Source organism: Rhea americana, unplaced genomic scaffold (genome assembly GCF_003343005.1).
Source record: "Rhea americana isolate MKP2758 unplaced genomic scaffold, rheAme1 scaffold_165, whole genome shotgun sequence".
Classification (NCBI taxonomy): domain Eukaryota; kingdom Metazoa; phylum Chordata; class Aves; order Rheiformes; family Rheidae; genus Rhea; species Rhea americana.
This window is the reverse complement of record NW_028185761.1, coordinates 33,079-54,327: the sequence shown is the minus strand read 5'-3', so window position 1 is coordinate 54,327 and position 21,249 is coordinate 33,079. Positions and strand designations below refer to the sequence as shown.

Here is a 21,249-nt window from a genome sequence, read left to right as displayed (position 1 = left end):
GGCATGCTGAGGGTGCACACCCCAGCCAGGCATTTTACATGTTCAGGTATTTATAGGGGATCTCACAGCTAACTGAGACCTAAACGTCATCCAGACTCCCCTTTGTGGAATCCACCACTGCCCCTAGGGGCTATACTTCTCATAAGTGATGACTTCTGTTGATCCTGAGATTCAGCATCAGAAAAAAGATGAAAAAAAAGGAAGCAAACAGTTCTATTCATTAGCCACCAAATAAGCTTATCGTTAGGGAACGGGTATATTCAGATCCCTTTTCTCATCACTTCAACAGCCACAACCGCCAAGCACATGGACCAGAAATAAATGGGAATTTGATCAAGAACTAGAGGTGGAATTCTGCTCAGTCAACTCTGGATATCTACCTCTGAGCTAGCTTCCTTTCAAGTCCGCCCAAACAGCTCACAAATCACCAATCTATACTAGGATAAGATGAAGGAAGCACCTCTCTTCCCAGTGAGAGCCCAGGTGTCTGCTTCACAAGCAGTGGCTATAATGCAAATGTTTACAACCAGGTGAGATGATTCCCACCCTGAGCATGTAGATGGTTCGTTTGCTCTCTAATTTCCAATTCAGAAATTTGGGGAGAAGGAAGGGGAAAATTCCTTTTCCATCATTCTTCTATGACAGCTCCTCCATTGATCACAGGTTTAGAAAAGAGTCTACTTCTTGCTTCACCACTGTCTTACGACAGCAGGCTCTGATGTAGCGCAGCAATAGGGAGAGGGAGATGGGAAGAGACAGAAAATGCACGGAATATTCCATGATGACAATGAGCCTTAATGGTTTCAGGTAATCTGATGGCAATCATCACGCATGTTCAAAAGTTGTGAAGTGAATGAGAGATGACATGACACCTCCAAATGCTCTGCATGTATTTGACAACTGCTTCAACTACAGAAAAATCCAATACAAACGTGGAACAGCAAGTCCTAAAAGGGCCTTCAGTACAGAATTGCTGCTCTCAGCATCCTGTGAAGAGGTGGAGAGACTTTATTTTTGAATTACATAATTCTGAAAGTCAAGTTTGACACATCCGAGAACAGGTTTCATACAGAAGAAACACCATCAGCTTTTAAAAACATTTTACATCAACTAAGGTTTTAAAGCAGAAAGCGAAAAAGCAACAGAATTACTCACCTCTGAAAAGAATCTACTTCCTGTAAGAATTTTTCACACATCCCAAAAAGGGGTTCAGCTCTGTAATAAAAACAACATTCCTTTTTTATTATTTCCAATAAAGAAAGCTGGCACTATACATATAAGTATTTAGATATTTTGGAATCCAGTTCAAGCTTACAGAAACTACCAGATCTTAAAGACAACAGGAGGCCAGAAGAGCATTCCCACAAGAAAAAAAGTAAACCCAACAGAATAAAAAAGGAAGCAGTACTATCTTCTTCCCTCTCCCCCTGCCCCAAATCTCTTTGCACTTGCACAAGGCACTGATGAAGTTCCCAAAGTCATTGTGGGAAAATGCTAACTCTCCACTAGGAATCAGAAGGTTAAAAAGCAAATACATTATTGACCTCTAAGGGAACACAGCAAGTTGAGGGCAAATGAACTCAACACCCCTGAAAAAACAAAAACATCTCCCCAAAACAAATTAGGATAAAGCACCTTGCCCTAACACTGCTGAATAAAGTTCTAGTTTTATAAACATTTAAAACCACATGTACCTTTATTCACCCGAGCAGCCCAAATGAACCACATACAGCTTCTCATGTGATCCAAGTCATCCATATGCATAAGCATTTTATGTCCAGGTCACCCAAACATTAGTTGGGTTAGAACATCAATAAAAGACAATTCTTTTATGATGCAAAAATCTCAGCAACTAACTTACATTTAACAAAGTAAATATACTTAGTGAATTCTTCAATATGTATGATTTTTTCCTCATTTAAATAAGTCCCACATTTCAACTCTAAGACACTCTACAATGCTTTTACTTTTTTATGCTTTCTTATGCTCCCAGCTGAGAAAAAACTCAACTCCCAAAACATGTTTTCCTATTAATTTTATCATCTAATTTAATACTGTGTCACTATATAGCTAAATCAAAGACAAAAGAAGTTGTCTCTTCATTCCAAATCTGTTTGCCAAATGGTCATTGGCCATGATGTTTTATGCATTTAAGTTACCCTAGGCATGTTTTCCCCCCCCAATTAAAGGAGGAAAAAAAAAAAAAAGTTTGAGAAAACTAAGGCTTTAGCTAACCCTAAGGAGATTCACATCCTTCTCTTTCACCAGGTCATCCTTACCCTCTGGTGGTACGCGCTGTCACTATGAGCTGTAACGCCTTCGCTTGCAGTCTCATGTGATGGATAATGACCACTTGTCTGCTTTCCACTCCGCTGTACATGAACTCCATTTTATAAGTTTCTTCCAGGATCTGTCAGACAACACAGGAGTAACAAGAAATCAGATGCTGTTAAATTGTTGTGCAAACATGATCACAAAATTCCAGTATTTTCCCTCCTCCTACTGAGAAACATTAATCCACAAATCCTGTTCTTTCATTGAAATCATTCATGGCATAAAGATGATTCCTACTATTAAAAGTTATTTTGAATAAATTAAAGAAACGATTCATGAAATTTTGCCTGAAATCAAGCATTCCCCTCTTTGGCAGCCTACCTTGCAATGCTGCACTTTAGATTTCCAGCGGTAAAACGCTCACCGATTCCCCCGTTGGCTGCTCTGACATACAAGACGTAAGCAGCACAATACAGTAGTCCCACTGGCCCTGCAGTTTTATATTTTAGAGCTAGAGTTGTCATAATTGTCTTGGAAACAACTTTACACTCAAGAACACTTCGCATAGTCCCCATCCTCAGCTGCAGTATCACGAGATAAGCATCACTCTAGGTTATTTTAGCCACATAGTTAAAAGCTTAAACACACTGCAATTTTTGTTATTACGATATTGCATCTTTAGAACAGATGGGCTTAAGCAGGCAAGAGAAGTACTCAAATTAGTGTAACTGGCTTCTCTACAATCATACTGAGCCCAAGAATGGGCAAGTTACTGATGGGAAGGAATCCACATCCACAATCACAACAGACAGCAGCTTCCCAGGGGGTTCATACGCTGCTGAGAAGGGCACCCAACAAAGATAGTTCAACTACAGAAGATGTAAAAAACTGACAGGCTTTTGTTTGTACTGGTCCCTGGGGATAGCGGCCAACAGCATATAGGTTTTTGATGCACAGCAATAGCTGCCTCTTATTACATTTTAATTAACTGGATACTCAGAATGTCAGTATTGCTTCCCAGCAGATATATGGACTTGCCTTTATCCTAGATTTTCTTCCAGACTTTTTAATAGCTTTCTTTCTCCTTCACTTTTTCCCAGCGTTCAGCTTTGCTTTTTTCAGGATATGATCATTTTTACCAAACAGAAACACAGAAAAATTCTGGCGGAAATGGACCTCCAGTGGTTGCAACATTCATTGCCCTCCCCTTGTCCACAGCAGCAGTCACCTCATCGTAGAAAGCAAAGAGGTTGTTCAGGCATAATTTGCCCTTGGTAAATCCATTTTGGCTGCAGCCCATCACTTCGAAATGGCTCCTCGGAGGATTTACTCCATGACCTTCTCAGGGCTGAGGTCTGGCCAGCCAGCCTGTAGTTCTCTAGATCTCCTTCTCACAGGATCACAGAATGGTTGAGGTTAGAAGGGACCTCTGGAGATCATCTAGTCCAATCTGCCTGCTCAAGCAAGGTCACCTGGAGCATGTTAGCCAGGGTTGTTTCCAGGTGGGTTTTGATTATCTCCAGAGAAGGAGACTCCACAACCTCTCTGGGCAACCCAGAACCCCTTCTCACCCTTCTGGAAGATGGTCTGATGTTTGCCTTTTTTCAGTCATCATAAACCTTCTCCAGTTGCCATGAGCTTTTGAAGACGAGAAAGCAGCCTCACAATGACAACCAGTTCCTTCAGCACCCTCAGAGGCATCCCACCTGGCCTCATAGATTTCAGTATGTCTAATGGGCTTCAATGATCCCTAACTGTCATCTTCTACCATGAGTACAGCTTGACTAACACAGACTCTCCTAATAGGCTCAGGTTGCATCAGTAACTCTTGCAGACTCTTATCCAAAGTAAGTCACAGGCAGAAACTGTCAGGCTTTCATGTCTGCCCCATTTCTAATCTGATCTGAAAAAGATCTCTGCCTTCAAGCTGAACTCCAGATTTAACCACGTTTTTGATCTTCATGTTGGCTCATTGGTCTAGGGGTATAATTCTCTCGCTTAGGCTGCAAGAAGTACCGAATTCAAATCCTGGACGAGCCCTCAATGTTTGGAGGCCTGTGGCTAATGGCATCCCCCAGGGCTCCATACTGGGTCCCATCCTGTTCCACTTCTTCAGCAATGACCTGGATGAGGGGACAGAGTGCCTCCTCAGCAAGTTTGCTGATGATCCCAAGCTGGGAGGAGTGGTTGATACACCTGAGGGCTGTGCTGCCATTCAGAGAGACCTGGACAGGCTGGGAGCTCGGTGGAGAGGAACCTCCTGAGGTTCAACAAGGGCAAGGGCAGAGTCCTGTGCCTAGGGAAAAATAACCCCAGGCAGGAGTCCAAGCTGGGGTCTGCCCTTGTGGAGAGCAGCTTTGCAGAGAAAGACCTGGGAGTGCTGGTGGGTGACAAGCTGACCATGAGCCAGCAATGTGCCCCTGTGACCAAGAAGGCCAATGGTCTCCCAGGGTGCATTGTGAAGAGTGTTGCCAGCAGGTGGAGGGAGGTGATCCTGCCCCTCCCCTCAGCCCTGGGAAGGCCTCATCTTGAGTCCTGTGTCCAGTTCTGGGCTCCCCAGCACAATAGAGACATGGAGCTACTGGAGAGAGTCCAGCACAGGGCTACAAAGATGATCAGAGGGCTGGAGCACCTGCCCTATGAGGAACGGCTGCAAGGGCTGGGCCTGTTCAGCCTGGGGAAGAGAAGACTGAGGGGGGATCTTCTCAACGTGTACTTACAAGTACCTGAAGGGAGGGTGTGAAGGGGAAGGGGACAAACTCTTTTCAGTTGTCCCGTGTGACAGGACAAGAGGCAACGGGCAGAAATTGAAGCACAGGAAGTTCTGCCTGACCGTGAGGGGGAATTTCTTCCCTGTGAGAGTGACGGAGCCCTGGAGCAGGTTGCCCAGAGAGGTTGTGAAGTCTCCTGGAGATCTTCAAGGTCTGCCTGGACACAATCCTGTGCAATGTGCTCTAGGTGACCCTGCTTTAGCAGAGAGGTTGGACTAGATGATCTCCAGAGGCCCCTTCCAACCTTAACAATTCTATGATTCTTTGATCTCTATGTCAGTACCACACGAACACTGTCAAACAGTGCCTACATTTGTCTTTTAAATTGTTACTGTAACAGACTGTAATTTAATTAATTCTAAAATATAAGTATGTTTTAGAATTTTATATCTGCACAACATGTAACTGGAAGTATTGCATTTAGTGCACAAAATCCACTGCACACATTTGAATTACAAAAAGCCTAACTCCGAACGTCTCACCTGACCACCTACCATTTTCCTAATGGAAAAGCAGTAGTCAAGCAACTCAGAACACATTCAGTATCTGAGAAGTCAAGTATAAGTCAAACCTAGTATTAGTATCATCCCATGTACAAGTTACTCCACTTTGATAAACCAGAATTCACTTGGACAGACTAGTGTAGTAGAAAATCAGCAGCGCGTTGGCTCATGGTAAGGAAGGGCTCGTTTCCGAGGACTTGCCTCCACGGAGGCTCAGAAGCTTCAACCTCACCTGCTTCGCTGCAGCAGACGCCAACGCGTTCTGTTTCAGGTACAGAGGAGCTGCCACGTTCCACAGTTTCTCCTGCAAGGCCTACAAAAGAAAACCATGAAGTATGATAAATACCTAGTTCACTCTAAATCAGTAACAAGTTATAACCCTGTGCTGGATAACGTTGGGAACAGGGTATGTGCTCTGCCTCTTGGCCAAGGGTTTTTTTGGGAAAGCAGAACACAAGTTTCTTTCGTGTTTCTAAACAAAATATGGGAAAAAAGGGCCTCAAAAACACAAAATTTATATAAATACCGAGGCACTGATATTATTATAAAATACAAAACAAGTTGAGAATAATATTTTACAGAACTATCAATTACAGACTTGTTGAGCAGCAAGCGTTTCAGTATCTTTTATGGAGAGCTTTATGCAGAATGCAATCATTTATTAGAAAAAACAATAACTACTGCTTTATCACCTCTTTGAGACTAAGATCAGGACATTCTTAGATGACAGATAAAAGTGTAAACACTACCAACTGGTCCCCAGAAAGACACCCATCCAGTCATATTTCAGAGCATCCCTGGTGACAGTTTCACCCCTTCAAAAAGTCCTAGAGCTAGTGAGTAAAACAGAGCTACTAATATTTGCACTCAAACAAACAAACACAAAAAAGAAAACTATTTGCTTTTTGATTTGTGTCAAAAAATGTCAGGAAGTTTGCCTGAACAATGTATACCACTGTCTCCTTTTTGAAGCTGCTTGCCCTTAGGTACAGCTACACACAAAGCTGATTGGAGCTACAGCTCCAGAACACACATACAATATCCTTTATATATATAAAGTTTCTCTCTGCTGTATCAGAATTTCTAGTTGTACGATATTCCAAGTTACTTCTGATTTCATCCACACTATTCGCTCTTCCACATCACTGACGTATTGACTGTCCAGCAGCTCAATCTTTGCCAGAAACACAAAATATCGTATTCTTTCAGCTAACGTACATTGGTTCACCCCAGTCAATGTGTGAAGGAAAGCCAAAAAAGCCTAATCCAAATGCTAGCCTTCTGCATGGATGGCACGTTCTGCTTGGGCAAAACTTGCAGATGTAGCTATTACTGCTCGGAAGTGTAACACCACCCATCCAAATGTATTTGCAAGCTGTAAATGTTTCCCAAGGACTTCAGGGCTGCTGTAAGATATTCCAATTGGCAACTACACATTTAGCAAAGAAACTGAAATACTTTCCTGGTTTTATATAACGAAGCTTTTGCTGGGCACCTTCTGGAAACTGGTTTGTGAATTCTTGCTTTGCGTATATGTAGGCTACCTTCTAACACCTAGAGAGTATCAGCAAACTAACTTAAATAATACCACCAGTTTATAGCTCAAGAAGTAAAGCAAGAAGTTTGAGTTCCTGTTTACAGCGAGAAGCTGACTTTGAAAATAGCTGCTGCTATTTTGTCAAAATAACCAGGACATCTGCTAATATAAGATGGACAGAACATTTCACCACTGTAKAAGATTTCTGTCAAAAAACAGATCAAACTCCGCACTGGCAAATGTATGCAAACCAGCATAAGCTCCACATACAAGAGCAGACATCTGTACTGGTGTACTCATTTGCAAAGTCACCATGTAAATAATTTGCCACAGAAGGAAAGCAGGAACATCGGAGCCCCAGGGAACCTGCACCTTCATTACAAATCAGTTTTCAGCGCAAACATCGAAACAGGAAAAGTGCACCACTGTAATGGACTGTGGGCACTTCAGACCAATAGTCCAAGAAACCCAGACGATACCAAACCTTGATGAGGAGCAGCTGACACTGAAGGTAAGTTGCAGTGAAGTCTGCCATCCCTGCCAGTTCTGACTGCAGTTCTCCAAGCCTCTGAAGATCACTGAAGCAAGTGAAAGAAAAAAAAAACATTAAGAGGGGCAGGGCAAAACGTTAATCTGAGTGTACTCAGAGTGCAGCAACAGCAATGCTGAACCAGCCAGCTCCTCCTGCATCTCCTTTCTGCTTATTCCTACAAAAAGCACCAGAAATCGTTTAGAAACGAGGCACTACAAAACAATTTGCAGCATCTCTCTTGCTCCTGGAGGCTGTCACGAGCACAGCAGTGGAAGCAGCAAGTCTGTCAACCCACATTGCTCTGCAGCCCTATAGGAACCATACAGCGTAGCAGTTCCAGATTTAACTTAAGACACTCCAGATTTCTACAGCAGCTAATGACCCATTTGAGTTACACTGCTGGGAAATCTAACTACTCATGTTGGCTAGAAAAGATTGTTTCGAACATGCTGGAGTCATGCAGTAAGGCACATCTGAACTACAGAATCTATGATTCTATAGCTGCATTTTTAAAAACAAGCTTCTTTAAGTCCAGTGTACTGATATGGTCAAAACAAGCTGCTGTGGGGTATAACTATTTATTGTAAAGCATACAGCTACAAAAGTAGCTTTTATTCTCCAGAAAAAAAGGCAGTCAATCGAACTCCAAAAGCTTAATGTCGCTGACCATTGAGGATTAAAACGATTTAAAAATTTGTATTAAGAGAACTTATTTTCAGTTCTGTAATGAAAAACAGTTTGGATAAGGTGGATTCAACACATCTTTGTTCTTATTTGCATTTTGCTTTGCTCCAGAAGCATACTAAAACTGTCAATTTCCATGTTTCCCACTATTATTAAAAGAAACCCCCAAATTAAAATGAATGCTGTTTCATCAGCTAACCATCCTCTTATTTTAGCTGTAATGCTCCTATATTTATGATGCAATTCTAAAACTCAGGCTCTGCCAAACCTGAAGTTTGCTGATAGCCGAGACACTGAAAGAATCCATGAGATTGTCTGTGAACTCTGATGCCAAGGGAAAATCTTTCCCAAGCAGAGGGGTTGGTCTTTCCTTAAATGCAGCAACAGCAGAGCCAGTCTGAGCCTTACATGGTGACTAAACTCCAGCCTTTCCAGAAGAGCAGAAAAGAACAGACTCCCTGGTGCTTCATTTCCACGTCATACTTAATGTACCACAACACACTCCTGGGGAATGGAATGCCACCTCTCAGCTAACAGCCAAATATTCCATTTTCTAGTCTTCTATGGTTCACGATTCCCCTAATTCTATTTCCATACAAATATATGAGATTTCAACATGCCTGCAAGATTTTTTTTTAAAAACGATCCTCTTATATAGATGGGAGAAACTAAACCACACAGACTGATTCACAAAGCCTCTCCTACAGCTTCAGCTGGAGAGCCTAGGGGTACAGCATCAGTTCTGAGCACAGTTAGAAACTCAAGTCACAAGCAGATACCAGCTCCATGAGGTCTGCACTGCTTCCCCCGATGACAAGAATGATGGAGGAGGAAGGAGCTACGTGCCACTGGGGAACCCACTGCTGTGAATTTCTTCTATCCCTCTCCTCTTAGCAACCAAACCGTCAGTGCTGCAAGCTCTTGTCCTCTGCAAAATAACCTTCAACATTTTTTTGTTTTGTTGTTAAATCTTCCCATTCACTTAAGGGTAGAAAACAGCAGTTGGTTTAGTACAACTCCTGGGTAGTGATTCCAGTGTGGGGGGGAATCCCACCAAAAAGCATACAAATTATTTCCAATAACTTTGGAGTATTATTGTCCTTTACGGCATGTAAACACATGTAGCCATCTATATCGCGCTCTCAGATAAAATTCCTATATTCAGAATGGGAAATATTCATTGCCTGTGAGGTTTCCAGAATTTTATTGTGCCTATGAGATTTCAGATACTCTGCCAAGGGACTGCCTAAAACGTTTAGTTCTGTTTAATGCATAATAGCATCTAAATAGTCGAGAACAAGTCATTTGCTTTTCACAGGAAGGTTTTCAGTGAGGAGCACATTGTTCATTCTCCACTGCAGGTGGGTCTAAAGGTAATTCACAGCTGCATGTTTAGAAAAAGCAGATTTTTGTGAAGAAAGAAAAATAAAGCTTTTTGGAATTCTTTATTCACATTTTGGATCCAAACACTGCATTTTAGACTGTTTTTTTCTAACACCTAAACTACAGCTCTTTTTCTACCAAGCAGACAAGTCACATTGAAAGGATCCTTTTCAAGTGTTTTGTTCGTGCAAATCAGTCTGCACAGGAAATGGAAAAGGCAACACACAACTCACATTCAGAAGCCACACTGTGCACCTTTATCAACAGCAGACAGCAATGCAAAATAATGTTGTCTATTCTGGGAAAATCTCTCTATGAATTTCACACTGATGAAGAATGCCAGGGTCCTTTATCACCAGTCTCATTTATAAGAACCCAACAAACCCTCTCCCGCTGAATGAAAGGCCATGGGACCTGAAAATTAGAAGAGCAAAGGGGACAAACTCTTTCTCCCTGCAAAAAAACTCATGTGCATTCCAAATAACACGATCAAAAAGAGGGATTTGTAAAGGAACAGAGAACTAATAACRACATGGATGTTTTGCCATCCCACAAAACTGAAAGCACATTCAACCATAAGTGAACAGTCCCACACGAGAATCCTTACCTGACCAAGCTCTGAAAAGATATTCCCCTTAAACACACACTGATCTTTTGGTGTAGTAAAGCCAGAGCTGAGATCCCTGGTTTTGTTTTAAACAGGTCATGATTCTGTTTTTAATCACAATATAATCACAACTTCTATCAGGAGGTTCAGACTAAGCGCCCAACAGCAAAGTAAAATACTCGTATCCAAAATCAACGCAGTTACTTCAAAGAAATTGGGAATTTGAACCCATCTTCAAACAAACCGACCAGTTTTTTGCAGCCTTACCGAATGGTAAACTCCAGCAGCTCCTGCACACCCTGCGGGTCGAGGTGCTGAAGGTTGTAAACCCTCTCCAGGCTCTGATGTAAGAACTGCTGGGAAGGATCCTCATTTGGTGTAATACTGGTAGAGACAGGGGAGGACACCAGCTTTCTACCCGGCAACTAAGCAAAGAGAAACACATGCACACAAAAGAGAAGAGTTTAACACAAGTGAAAACATTCCAAGATGCTGCCTCATTAGTTAGAGGCAAGAATACTAGCGACAGAAAACTCCAGTTTATTTCCCAGATTCAAAGCTTTTAATCGAGGCTTTCATGTCTGCATCTTTGCTAATTAACCCTCTCCATTTTATAATCCCCTTCTGGACAGAGATCTTCAGTTTAAATTTCAACATCCCTTTGAGAGAAACATCTTCCTGATCTATGAACTATGAGATGATGAAGTCAAGACCACACAAAGCGCAGCTGATTTTATGAGCTGTGATAAGACTTACGGCCAACATCAGCACCACCTATACTTCCATGCAGGAGAAAGACGCTTCAAAGTGACAGGGAACACATCCACAAGTAAATCATGCGAGTAGGATGTAAGCAAGATTTGTATAGGCTAAACTCCTCTTTATCCCACTGCCAAAAAGCTCCCAGGAATCCTGCCCTCCAGTACTCCTCCCTAACCAGCAAATTCTGTGCTATTCTCACTCGAGAGCAGCAACATTATTATACTCCCCAAAACATTACAAACTCCATATTGTAACAATTTAATATTTGGCTCCTCTTACTCAGCGAACAATTCAATATTCACCCTCTTGATGGTCGAGGAAAAACCTTTTGGACTCGAAACGTTACAGTATTTGCAGCACCACAGTGGTGAAGCACAAGGCGAGGTGGTTCAACTTACTCTCAATGCAGGGACCAGGTGAGAGAGACTGTCGCGAAGATAGGCGTAATGTCGGAACGTATGATCAGAAAACAGGGCGGGCATCGTGGGACAACTTTTAGCAGCGTTAAAAATCAGAACCAGAACAGCAATGTCTATTGAAATGGATTGTTAAAGAAAAATAAACAGCAGCAGAAAGAGTTCCTGGGGGGTGGCAAGCTAAACAACAACTCAACAACCCTTTCTTTGCTGGAAATTGTTTACGAGTGTTTTTTTTTTTTTTTTTTTTTTTTTTTTTTTTTTTTTTTTTTTTTAATATTGGGAGAGTGATGAGCAAAAACCAAACAGGCAGCGGTATGAGCAGACGAAAATGAAGTACAAAGTGTAAACATTACAGAACAGGCCATATTGGAGAAAAGATGTTATTGCCAACGCGGGATTGTGCACAGGCAACACAAAGGATGGGAGCCAGAGAGAGTAAATGTAGAATGGGTCTAGTAGGTGAAGTTCACTCTTGCTCATCTCAGAGCTTMTTCTCTGCTTACCTGTCCAGTACCCAAATACTAACTAAAAGTAAACATTTTTCTCAGAGTCCTTGAAAACTACTGCATCTCCTATGGTGCAAAAACCCTAAAAAAAACCCAGCCAAACAAACAAAAAAAAAAAAAACCCACACTCTTGCACAGATTTAAATCAAATCAGGGAATCAACATTGGAAGAGGATTCTGGAATAGAATAGAAAAGTCATTTTAGTCATTTTCACAGTCCAAGAGTAAAAGAAATACAAAAGGCATCAAAATTAGCCAAGAGCTGAGGCATCCGCCTGTAACAGGGTAACCCCAAGCACAAAATCTCTAGCGGGAGCGAGTAACAGGACCCCAGTGTACAGCTCAGGATGGCCAGGGTGCTTGCTTGCACGGGCAAGAAGTAAGTTCAAACCCTCTCACAAGCACAGAAGGGACCTGGACTCACATTTCCTATTTCATGAAAGTCTGCTGTAGTTATGGGCTGCCAAGTATAGAGGCAGCACCTTGACAAATCGATTCCCTCTGACCAAAATCCTTTTCGAGTTTTCAGCTGAAGCTATTAGCTAATTTGATTCAAACTTGCTAAACACTTTRAATCAATCAAAACTAAACTTTTTAACAATTTGTTTGAAGAGAAAATAAAATAAAATAAAATAATAAAAAAAGACGACCGACATCCAGCTCTACTTTGCAGTTTCTGGCTCCCAGCCCTGTCTTCACAGAACACCTCTCCAAAGGATTTGGCAGTCAGCTAACTCCTGAACACCCTATCAAATAATATTCTCTGGTTCAGAGTAAAAAGATCCTTTTAGCCAAACGAAAGTCCTTTTCCCCACTGTTCCTTCAATTCTCAACTAGGGCATAAATTTACTCAAATTATTGCTTAACTATCATGTTAGGGATAAATCCTTCTTTCCACCTGATCCTAGCCCTTTTTAATCCTGATAAGGTATTTCTTTGACTTGTATAGATGTTCTGGCTGATGGCCTCTGAATGGCAAGATAAATACGCCTCACAGTAGAGGAGAGCTGTTCCAGTCTAACATCTCTCTGTATTCATCATAATTTCACTTATGTTCTGCAATTGCACAGAGGGGAAGAGAGAAGAATGAACAATAGGAAACTGGTATTCCACATTTCTAAGGCATCTCCTATCACTAAAGATGATGCTATAACAATAATAGTTAGTATCCTAAAGTATCAGAAGTGCCAACATTAATGTAAGGATTTTGAATTATTTCAAAAAGACAATAAATTTATAGCACTAGAGGGATTTAGTCACTGCTGTACTGAAAGATAATAGTGTTCCATACATTACACAACAGTGAAGGTAGGGGAAGCCTTATATTAAAAAAAACAAAACAAAACAAAAAAAAACACCACAGTCAGGGAAAATCATTCTTCTTATTTGAAGGTTAAACAATCTTTACAATTAGTGCAAACTAGACAGACGTTTTCACATCAAACAACACATCTGCAAGACCTAAACCTTGACAAACTCCTTGATAACCTTTTTTTCTCACTATAATTAATAATCTGGTTAATTATACCCCATAGGTATTTATGAAGATGGTTCTAGACAACAGTTATTCCACCTCTTACTGAATAATAACAGTAAGTTGCAAAGGGATTCAGAAATAGCCGCAGGATTGCCTGCTATAGCTTGAAATAGTATAACGAATATGAGCAATTAGAAAAAAAAAAATGATTAAGTGTTTTGGAGTTAAATGTTTCGGAGTTAAAGAGAACAACTGATTTCCTTCGAAGGATACAGGCTGGGTCATCCATGTCTGGTTCTGGAGTGTCGAAGAAAGGATGTGTGCTCAGTAGCTCCGGGACTAATGGAAGCACCAAAGTTGGATGCCTGCCTCCCAAGAACTTTAAGCATCTGAAAACACACAGATTGAAATATTTCTTAGTAAGCATATACACTGCAAAATATAACATTTTAAAGCATTGCTAGTCTATATTACAGTGGCATAGTGAGGTGTCGATCAACCTCAAAATCCTCATGTCCAAGTCTTCATGCAAACTCATGGCACTACTGTCTCTTCAGGACAGAGTATTTGCTTTAATGTTTAGTGGGATCCAACAAAATTGAGAAGATAACTTGAAAAAGCTAGGAATAATAAATACAGTTTAAATAAACTGTAAGTAATCTAGGGCAGAAACATGTTGAAAAACACTTAACACCTGGAGCTACATAATTCAAGAAAAACATTCATACTAAATGCTAATAATAAACATAATTTTTTTTCCAAAAGAAAAAAAAACGTGAGGTAGATTTAAACGGCAAATAAACAAAAAACCCACAAACCCACAAAAGCAACGTAAGACTATATTAAAAGAAAAAGCAAGCTAAAAATAAGACTAAAATAAGTGTTTCCAACAATAACGAAGAATTCTATCTCAAAATATGTGTTGTAACATCACTTCCCTTGTTGCTCCCATTAAGCTACCAAAAAATCCACAACCTTTAGTTATTTTWGCCCAGGCAGAATAAGTCCCTCCAAGAGCATAATGCTACGTAGCCAATCTACTTGTTACAACTGATATAATCAGCCGCTGGTAAATATTACTTATCTAATGCAGTTTCAAGTAAGTACAAAGCATTATCTGCATTGAAGAGATGAGTTTTTAAATTGAGAGCTGAATTAATCTTTACTGAAAACTCTGGGAATGCTTTGAAGTGACTGCTTATGACAGAGGGCTATTTCCAAAAACAGCCATCAGTGCTGGATTCCCAGTACGAGTACTGACACATATATAAGATGCAGAATCTGTACTTTGGGCATGAAGAAGAAGAATGCTTAGTACAATTGCTATTTCAAATATTTACAGAATAACAGGATGTTACACCTATAGTACCTGTAACCTCTTTAGCTAGTTAATATTTGTCTGATTGTTCAATTACTAAGAAGAACAGAAAAACAAACAGAAACACAAGGACACTAAACACACTTACTTCCATATGGATTCTCTGTCGGTGGGATACTTGGTCAGGTTTTTCAGTAGCTCCACCAGTGCAAGATGGATGCCTTCTTTAGTTGAAACATTGGTGCAACACAACAGCTCGTGAAGTGCTTCCCGAATGTCCCTTGAAGAATCCTAAAAATCCAACCCAAACACCTTTGAGTGAGGAGAGAGAGAAGATATGCATGCATACAAATGTTTTAATCGTAGCAATTCCTCTTCCAAGGATGAATTAGTAATACAGGCATCCAAAAACTTGTGCACATTTGYAGCTCATCATAGCTATACAATGATGAACTTTCAGTCCAGGCAACTGCTGCAGGGTCTACTGCTTTTGAACTCAGCCAAGATGTCTCATTTACACATGTGCTTCATTTTCTCTTCCACCATTTACCTTCTCAAACAGAGCAAGAGTCACTATTCAGTTGCTATTCTTAGGCACAGACACTAACAAAAATGTAAAGGTGTTGGCTAATTCCTAGATGACCAGCAAAACAATCCTGTTTCATCCTCCTTGGAAGCAGTCTACTGTTATTCAACATCTGAAGCTCAATTCCACAAGCCTTTAMCTCAGTTGCCAGTCTTTGAAGAGTCTGCACAAGCACCGAAGACATAACAAACTAGATTAACAAAGATAGTCCATAAGACAGAAAGAACTCTAYCTAGTGACTGGTTTATAGAAGTACAATAAAATATAATAAAAAGAAAAACCACACTCTTACGCGTTCTTTACGATAATATGGAATCCTTGATAYGCCACTTTTAAAGTCACATTTCAGCCATTTTATTTATTAGGCAAAAAGATATTGTTCAGCAGAGCTTATGCTCTTCAAGCAGTATTTTTAGAAGTGTTATGGCTGAATTTCAGCTTGAATAATTATACTCCTTCAACCAAAAACTACATTGCAGTTTTATATATATATACATATACACATATATATACACATACATACATATATATATAAAATATACAAGGAAGTATAATTCATATATATATATATATATGTAATTCTTATATATAAGAATTACACTTCCTTGTTACCAGCATTTGTGTAGCACTGCTGGATAGACTGGAAATTTGACAGCATACAAGAACTGGATGCATTTCAGTGGTAGATTCACTTTATTTATAACTTGCCAAGTATCGACAGCACATTCATCAGTCTTGCACAAAAGAAGAAACATGATCCTCTTGTAAAGGCTCTTAAATGACAGCCAACATGTACAAACGATCAAAGGAGGAAAGCAYTGCTCAGCCCTTCTTTTTCGTGGTGGAAGGGAACACAGGGACAGACACACTATGACTGAAAAAGAATATGTACTCCAAGGACTGGAATGGGATGCCCAAGGAAATGCAATATTCTGGCTGAGTCACATGGACCACAGGAAGGGCAGTATGGAGACAAGAGAGGCACAAGGAGATAGATAGGAGAACAAGTCAACGAAAGATGAGATAAAGAACCATGTGAAAAAACAGAATATAGAGCTTCAGCCYTGTGAGAAGAGCAAAGAGTAGACTGAATTATTCAGACAAATTCAAAGCAGAACAAACCCAGAAACTACAGCCCCTCAACTCTTCCGTATTTCCACCCTAAAAACAATTTAGGCCTTAAAATTAATGTTATTTTTCCAAATCTTTTATTTTGGTACTTGAGTTTGGATTTTGCTGCTGAAACAGAAAGCAAGCAAGCACCTCTCTGAATCAGACAAACTGAYAAAATCGTGAATCATTCTCACACTTCAGTTGTCATAATATACAGGATAAATCAGCACAGAAGCCTAGGACAGAACCCTAAATTTTTCCAATCTAACTAGTAATTGTTTATACCCTTAATGCACAGATGCTCAGCTCTGAACAAATATCAGTCAGGTACACAAAAGCCTGAGACACCTGAAACTAGCTGCTGTGTTTGCAAATTCAGATCATAGTTCATAGCATTTGTTACAGACTGATAAAATGCGGTAGTTTGCTTGCTCCTTTCTGCAGCCACTGTTACACAGGATTAAATAAACAGCAAGGTGAGACAGAAACAGTAGATTCACAGCATGAAGAAAGGCTGGGAAGCTCTCCAAAAGATGCAGAGACTTGATTACTGCATACTGCAAATCTGGGAAAAAAAAACAAAAAAACAAAAAACAAAAAACAAAACAAAACAAAAAAATACAACACCCAAACCCACCCATGCCCCAAGGGCTATAGCTCAGTAAATAAAACAGGCCTGAGGGGAAGCAGTATGGCACAGCACTGCTCATACAGCTGAACTCTCTTCCCCTTCCCCAGAACAAGGCAGCCTGGTCCATGCTATCCCCTGAATCCTGGCTGAGCATCATGTGGGAGAGCATYGGCTGGGAAAAGCAAAAACTATGCTGCAGATGGTACAGGTAAATAGTCAAAAGAGTGATCTCGGGCCCACGTCTTTATTCTGTTTGGTCAGAAAAGGTGTAGCCAGGGTGACTGAACACAGAAAACCCAAAGAAAAWTAAGCTGCATTCAATGCAAAATAATGCAGAGTGCTGGACGAGAAAAAAAGAAACAGGAGGAAATGCCCATTATGCAATACCACAGGTTTTGCATTACCCTAATTAAGGGTAAAATGTTTTTATCTAATTTTCATCTATTTAAAAAAATATTCTGTTCTACTTGAGATTACAAGCTACTGGACATTAGGAACATTTGAGTGTGCTCAAATAAAAGAAAAAACAGTGGACAGTTTCAGCTCAAAGGATGGGTCTGATTAGCATTATATAATGCTAACACCTCAAAAGAAAGCAGGAAGGCAATTTTTTCYCCCCAAAGCAGCTCTTACCTCCAAGACAGCCAACACAGTATCCAGCTGATCTTCCCGCAACGTGATGTTGTTGGAAATTTTTCTCATCGTGTGTATGGACTGCAATCTCACCTCCTCAATTTCATCGTTAAACATGTCTACTAAGAAATCAAGGCATTTCTCCGCAAAAGAAGGCGAAGACTGAGCCAGCATGCAGAGAGCCTCCACCGCAGCAATCCGAACCTCTATTAGAAGAGAGGGAGGGAATCAATCCTTAGTGCTGTTTAAAGGGTATACTATCCAACRGCCACAACTCACTATATTCCAGGGCTAAGCCTAGGATAGGAATTGCTGAAGAAACTTCGAGAACAAAGGAGACTAAAGTCCTTTCCACAGGAAAGTCTCCAAATCAAAAGCCCCCCCCTCCAACCGAGCACATGTTACTGCTGTAAATGTATCTAGACGGACTTTCACGTGAAAACAGGCCTCTTATGCACCAATAAATATTATGCCTTTCATAGCGTGTTTTGCAAGTGCAGCTATAACCTTGGTATCTTAAACAAACTAATTTAGATAGTTAAACTCTGTTTGCTTTATTCTGCCTGACATCTTAATTGCTCAGAGCATTCTTTGCATTTTTAACTTGCTGTGTAACACTTTGCAAATTGCTGTAAAGCCCTAGAGTTGCAGTATTTCAGCAATAAATAGAGTGAACTTCATCTCTTTCATGACTTTGGATTCCTCAAAACAAGGCAAAAACATGCCACCTAATTATTAAAACAATGCATAATTTAAGGAAGAAGAGATCAAAAATGTCCATTTATTTAGGCTATAAAACATCGCAGGAATTCTAAGAATAYCCAAATAAAACAAGCTTAAGAGAAGATGAGATTTTCTTCCCTACAGYCATCCTCGCTAGCTTCCATAATATTTATGTGCTGGGATCATTCATGTGCCAGGATCATAAGAACAAGAATTTGATGTCTTACAAATATTATTGTTTTAAGCATATTTCTACTTTTCACTCAAATTTGCTCATCTTGAAAACAYCTACTTAAACTTGTAAGTTGCTTTTAGGCCTGCTGTTCTGAAAGAACATATCAGAATCATCAGGAATCAAATAAGTGGAGAAATGCAAACACAGCAACACCCTTGCTTATTCAGTAACAAAGCTTCTGCCACATCTACCAGACCCTGTGGTCATTAAGACCAAGGTATGAAAGASGAAAAACAAATAAATGACAACAAAAGAAAAAATTCAACAATATTGCTTTCAGAAGCTGACACACTAATTTAGYTCAAAGTTACAACATTCCACGTAAGAAATTACGCACTGCTGCGAGTGAGGAAGGAGATAGCTCAGCAGTATTTAAAAAATGCTGCAGTGGAGGGAGGGAGAGATATACGTTATTCAATCTGTGTATACGCTACTTTTATCCATTTTATTGACATCCCACAAAGGCACCATACTACTATAGTACCTATGGTAAAACACCTGGAGAATGTGGTTCACGGATTAACAGGCTTCCTCCAGCGAACAATTTCTGTCAGCAAGTCAGAAAGAAGCAAAGTTGCATTTTTAAGCTCCAGGATGAATTTAGCTCACCACCTCCATTAGGAAGACATGCTTTGATTTACAGGAGTCATGGAACAATAAACCAATTTTTACAACACAAYTAAAAGAGATATTTTAGTTATAGTGTTTTTATACTTTCTAATTTAGCACCATCCTTCCAGTAACATTAAAAACAAATTCCAGAATAACATTTAGAACTCAACGTAGTCATGATTCTACACAAATACTAGCTGTTCTCAACAGCCCCATGAAACACAAATCCTCAATTTGCCCACAGGAAAGTCAGGCTAAAAAGCTGCAAACATTCATTTTCCTGAGGCTGTCATCATAGTCAATGCTACAGTTAAACGTGGAGCTCAGGAACACCTGTGTTAAACTTTTACATTCAGAATTTACCCAGGYTCAAAAGAATAGACCCAATATTAAATGTTGGAAAAACACAACTAAAGCCTCCACGGCAATCACAGTAAGACCAGGAGACACCAGTATAATAGCACTATGTTAACAAGCATATGTGATCCTAGGATCTAGAGGTACAACTAGATGATGTAGATGTAGCTACTCAATTAAGTGCTTTGATCAAAAGTACTGTACRATATTATAACATCTTTGAAATAACTTCCCCCAAAAGTCAAAGATTACAATGGAAGCAACAACCCTGAAATCCACAATTTGTTAACCAAACCCCCCTCCCCCCCAAAAAAAAACCCAAAAAACAAAAAAACCCACACACAATTGCCAAGTGGTCTGTTTCAAAAAAAAAAGCACTATCCAGAACATATATCCTTCTTTAGTCACTGGGTAGTAAGTTAACACCTACCATACATCTCATCTTCCAGACCATGAACAAAGGCCCCACAGGCTCCCGATTCAATCAAGTTTACAGCGCCTGTGTCGATCTCCTCTTTGGGAGCATCATCTCCCCATTTTCTGCCACTTGAGAACTCCCCAGAGCTGTAGAGTTCTTTGGCTCGTTCATGTGCAGTGCGCTTCCTCTGTGCAAACAAGTTTTTCAGTTGTGATTATGGTTTACTTCAAAGATGACCAAACAATATATTAAATGGCTTTTCCCAGATTCAAAACCAGAGGTAGTTAAAGGTTTAGAGAMACAGATAGAAAAGAGACATGCAAATGCTGAGAAAAGCAAATACTACCCTCCCCTTCTATGGAAGTTTCAAATCACCAATAATTCTTTGTACTTTTAATGTTGGGAAAAGACAACGATTAATATATTTTAATTAATCTATCCTTAAACATCATAAAAACAGCCAAAATGGGTCAGAGCTCAGGCTCCTCTAGTTAAGCATCCCACAACTGATCTGCAAAAACAGATGCTACCACATTGCAGTTAAACTTGTTAAAATGCAATTAAACACCTCAGTGACTGTCCATACTATATAGCAGTTACTAGTGTGTAAACGRAAATGTGATATTCATTAAGCACGCTTGCTAATGTATCTTCTTTCCTCCACCCTGTAAAAAAAAAAAAAAAAGCTGTGCAGCACTTTATTTGAAGGATCCTGTAGTATTTCACAAAGCAGCCCAGAAAAGACCAGCAGCTCTAGCTTCATCACTATTTTGTAGATACAGAAAACAAACTTAATACCTTGAGAGGTTCACTTAAGGAATTTTAGTGAAAAGTTCTGCTCACAGGGCTYAGGCGTCCCAGTCTCTAGCTACCTATGTCTCTCGAAATGTCTGCCAGTCAGATCTTCTACAACATTGCCATAAGCTTCCTCTCAGAACTAGGACGCAATCTTTCCATCCACAATAAATAAAACTTTTAGCCAAAACGCTGTCAGAAGAACAAAGAAATGTTTCTTTCATCTGTGAAACCTGAATAGCCTAGAGCTGTTTATTGCATGCTCAACTAATGAAATCTAAAACTAGCAATTGCTTCATTGACGTTAATCTAACAGAAAATGCATCATCATCAATTAACTCTCRATAGCCCTGCAGCAAGCTAAACAAACACA

General features: G+C 40.1%; 1 protein-coding gene across 1 annotated transcript in view; it reads right to left on the bottom strand.

Moving 5' to 3' along the window:
* INTS4 (integrator complex subunit 4) overlaps positions 1–21,249 on the bottom strand; it is a 33,920-nt gene that overhangs the window by 5,351 nt on the left and 7,320 nt on the right. Inside the window, exons 10-19 of the mRNA XM_085300527.1 lie at positions 20,094–20,268; positions 17,737–17,942; positions 14,922–15,064; positions 13,729–13,844; positions 11,452–11,585; positions 10,559–10,716; positions 7,570–7,663; positions 5,781–5,861; positions 2,280–2,410; positions 1,156–1,215 (exon numbers count right to left, since the gene is read on the bottom strand). Coding sequence (XP_085156653.1) covers positions 1,156–1,215; positions 2,280–2,410; positions 5,781–5,861; positions 7,570–7,663; positions 10,559–10,716; positions 11,452–11,585; positions 13,729–13,844; positions 14,922–15,064; positions 17,737–17,942; positions 20,094–20,268 — 1,298 coding nt within the window. The remainder of the gene's footprint in view (positions 1–1,155; positions 1,216–2,279; positions 2,411–5,780; positions 5,862–7,569; positions 7,664–10,558; positions 10,717–11,451; positions 11,586–13,728; positions 13,845–14,921; positions 15,065–17,736; positions 17,943–20,093; positions 20,269–21,249) is intronic.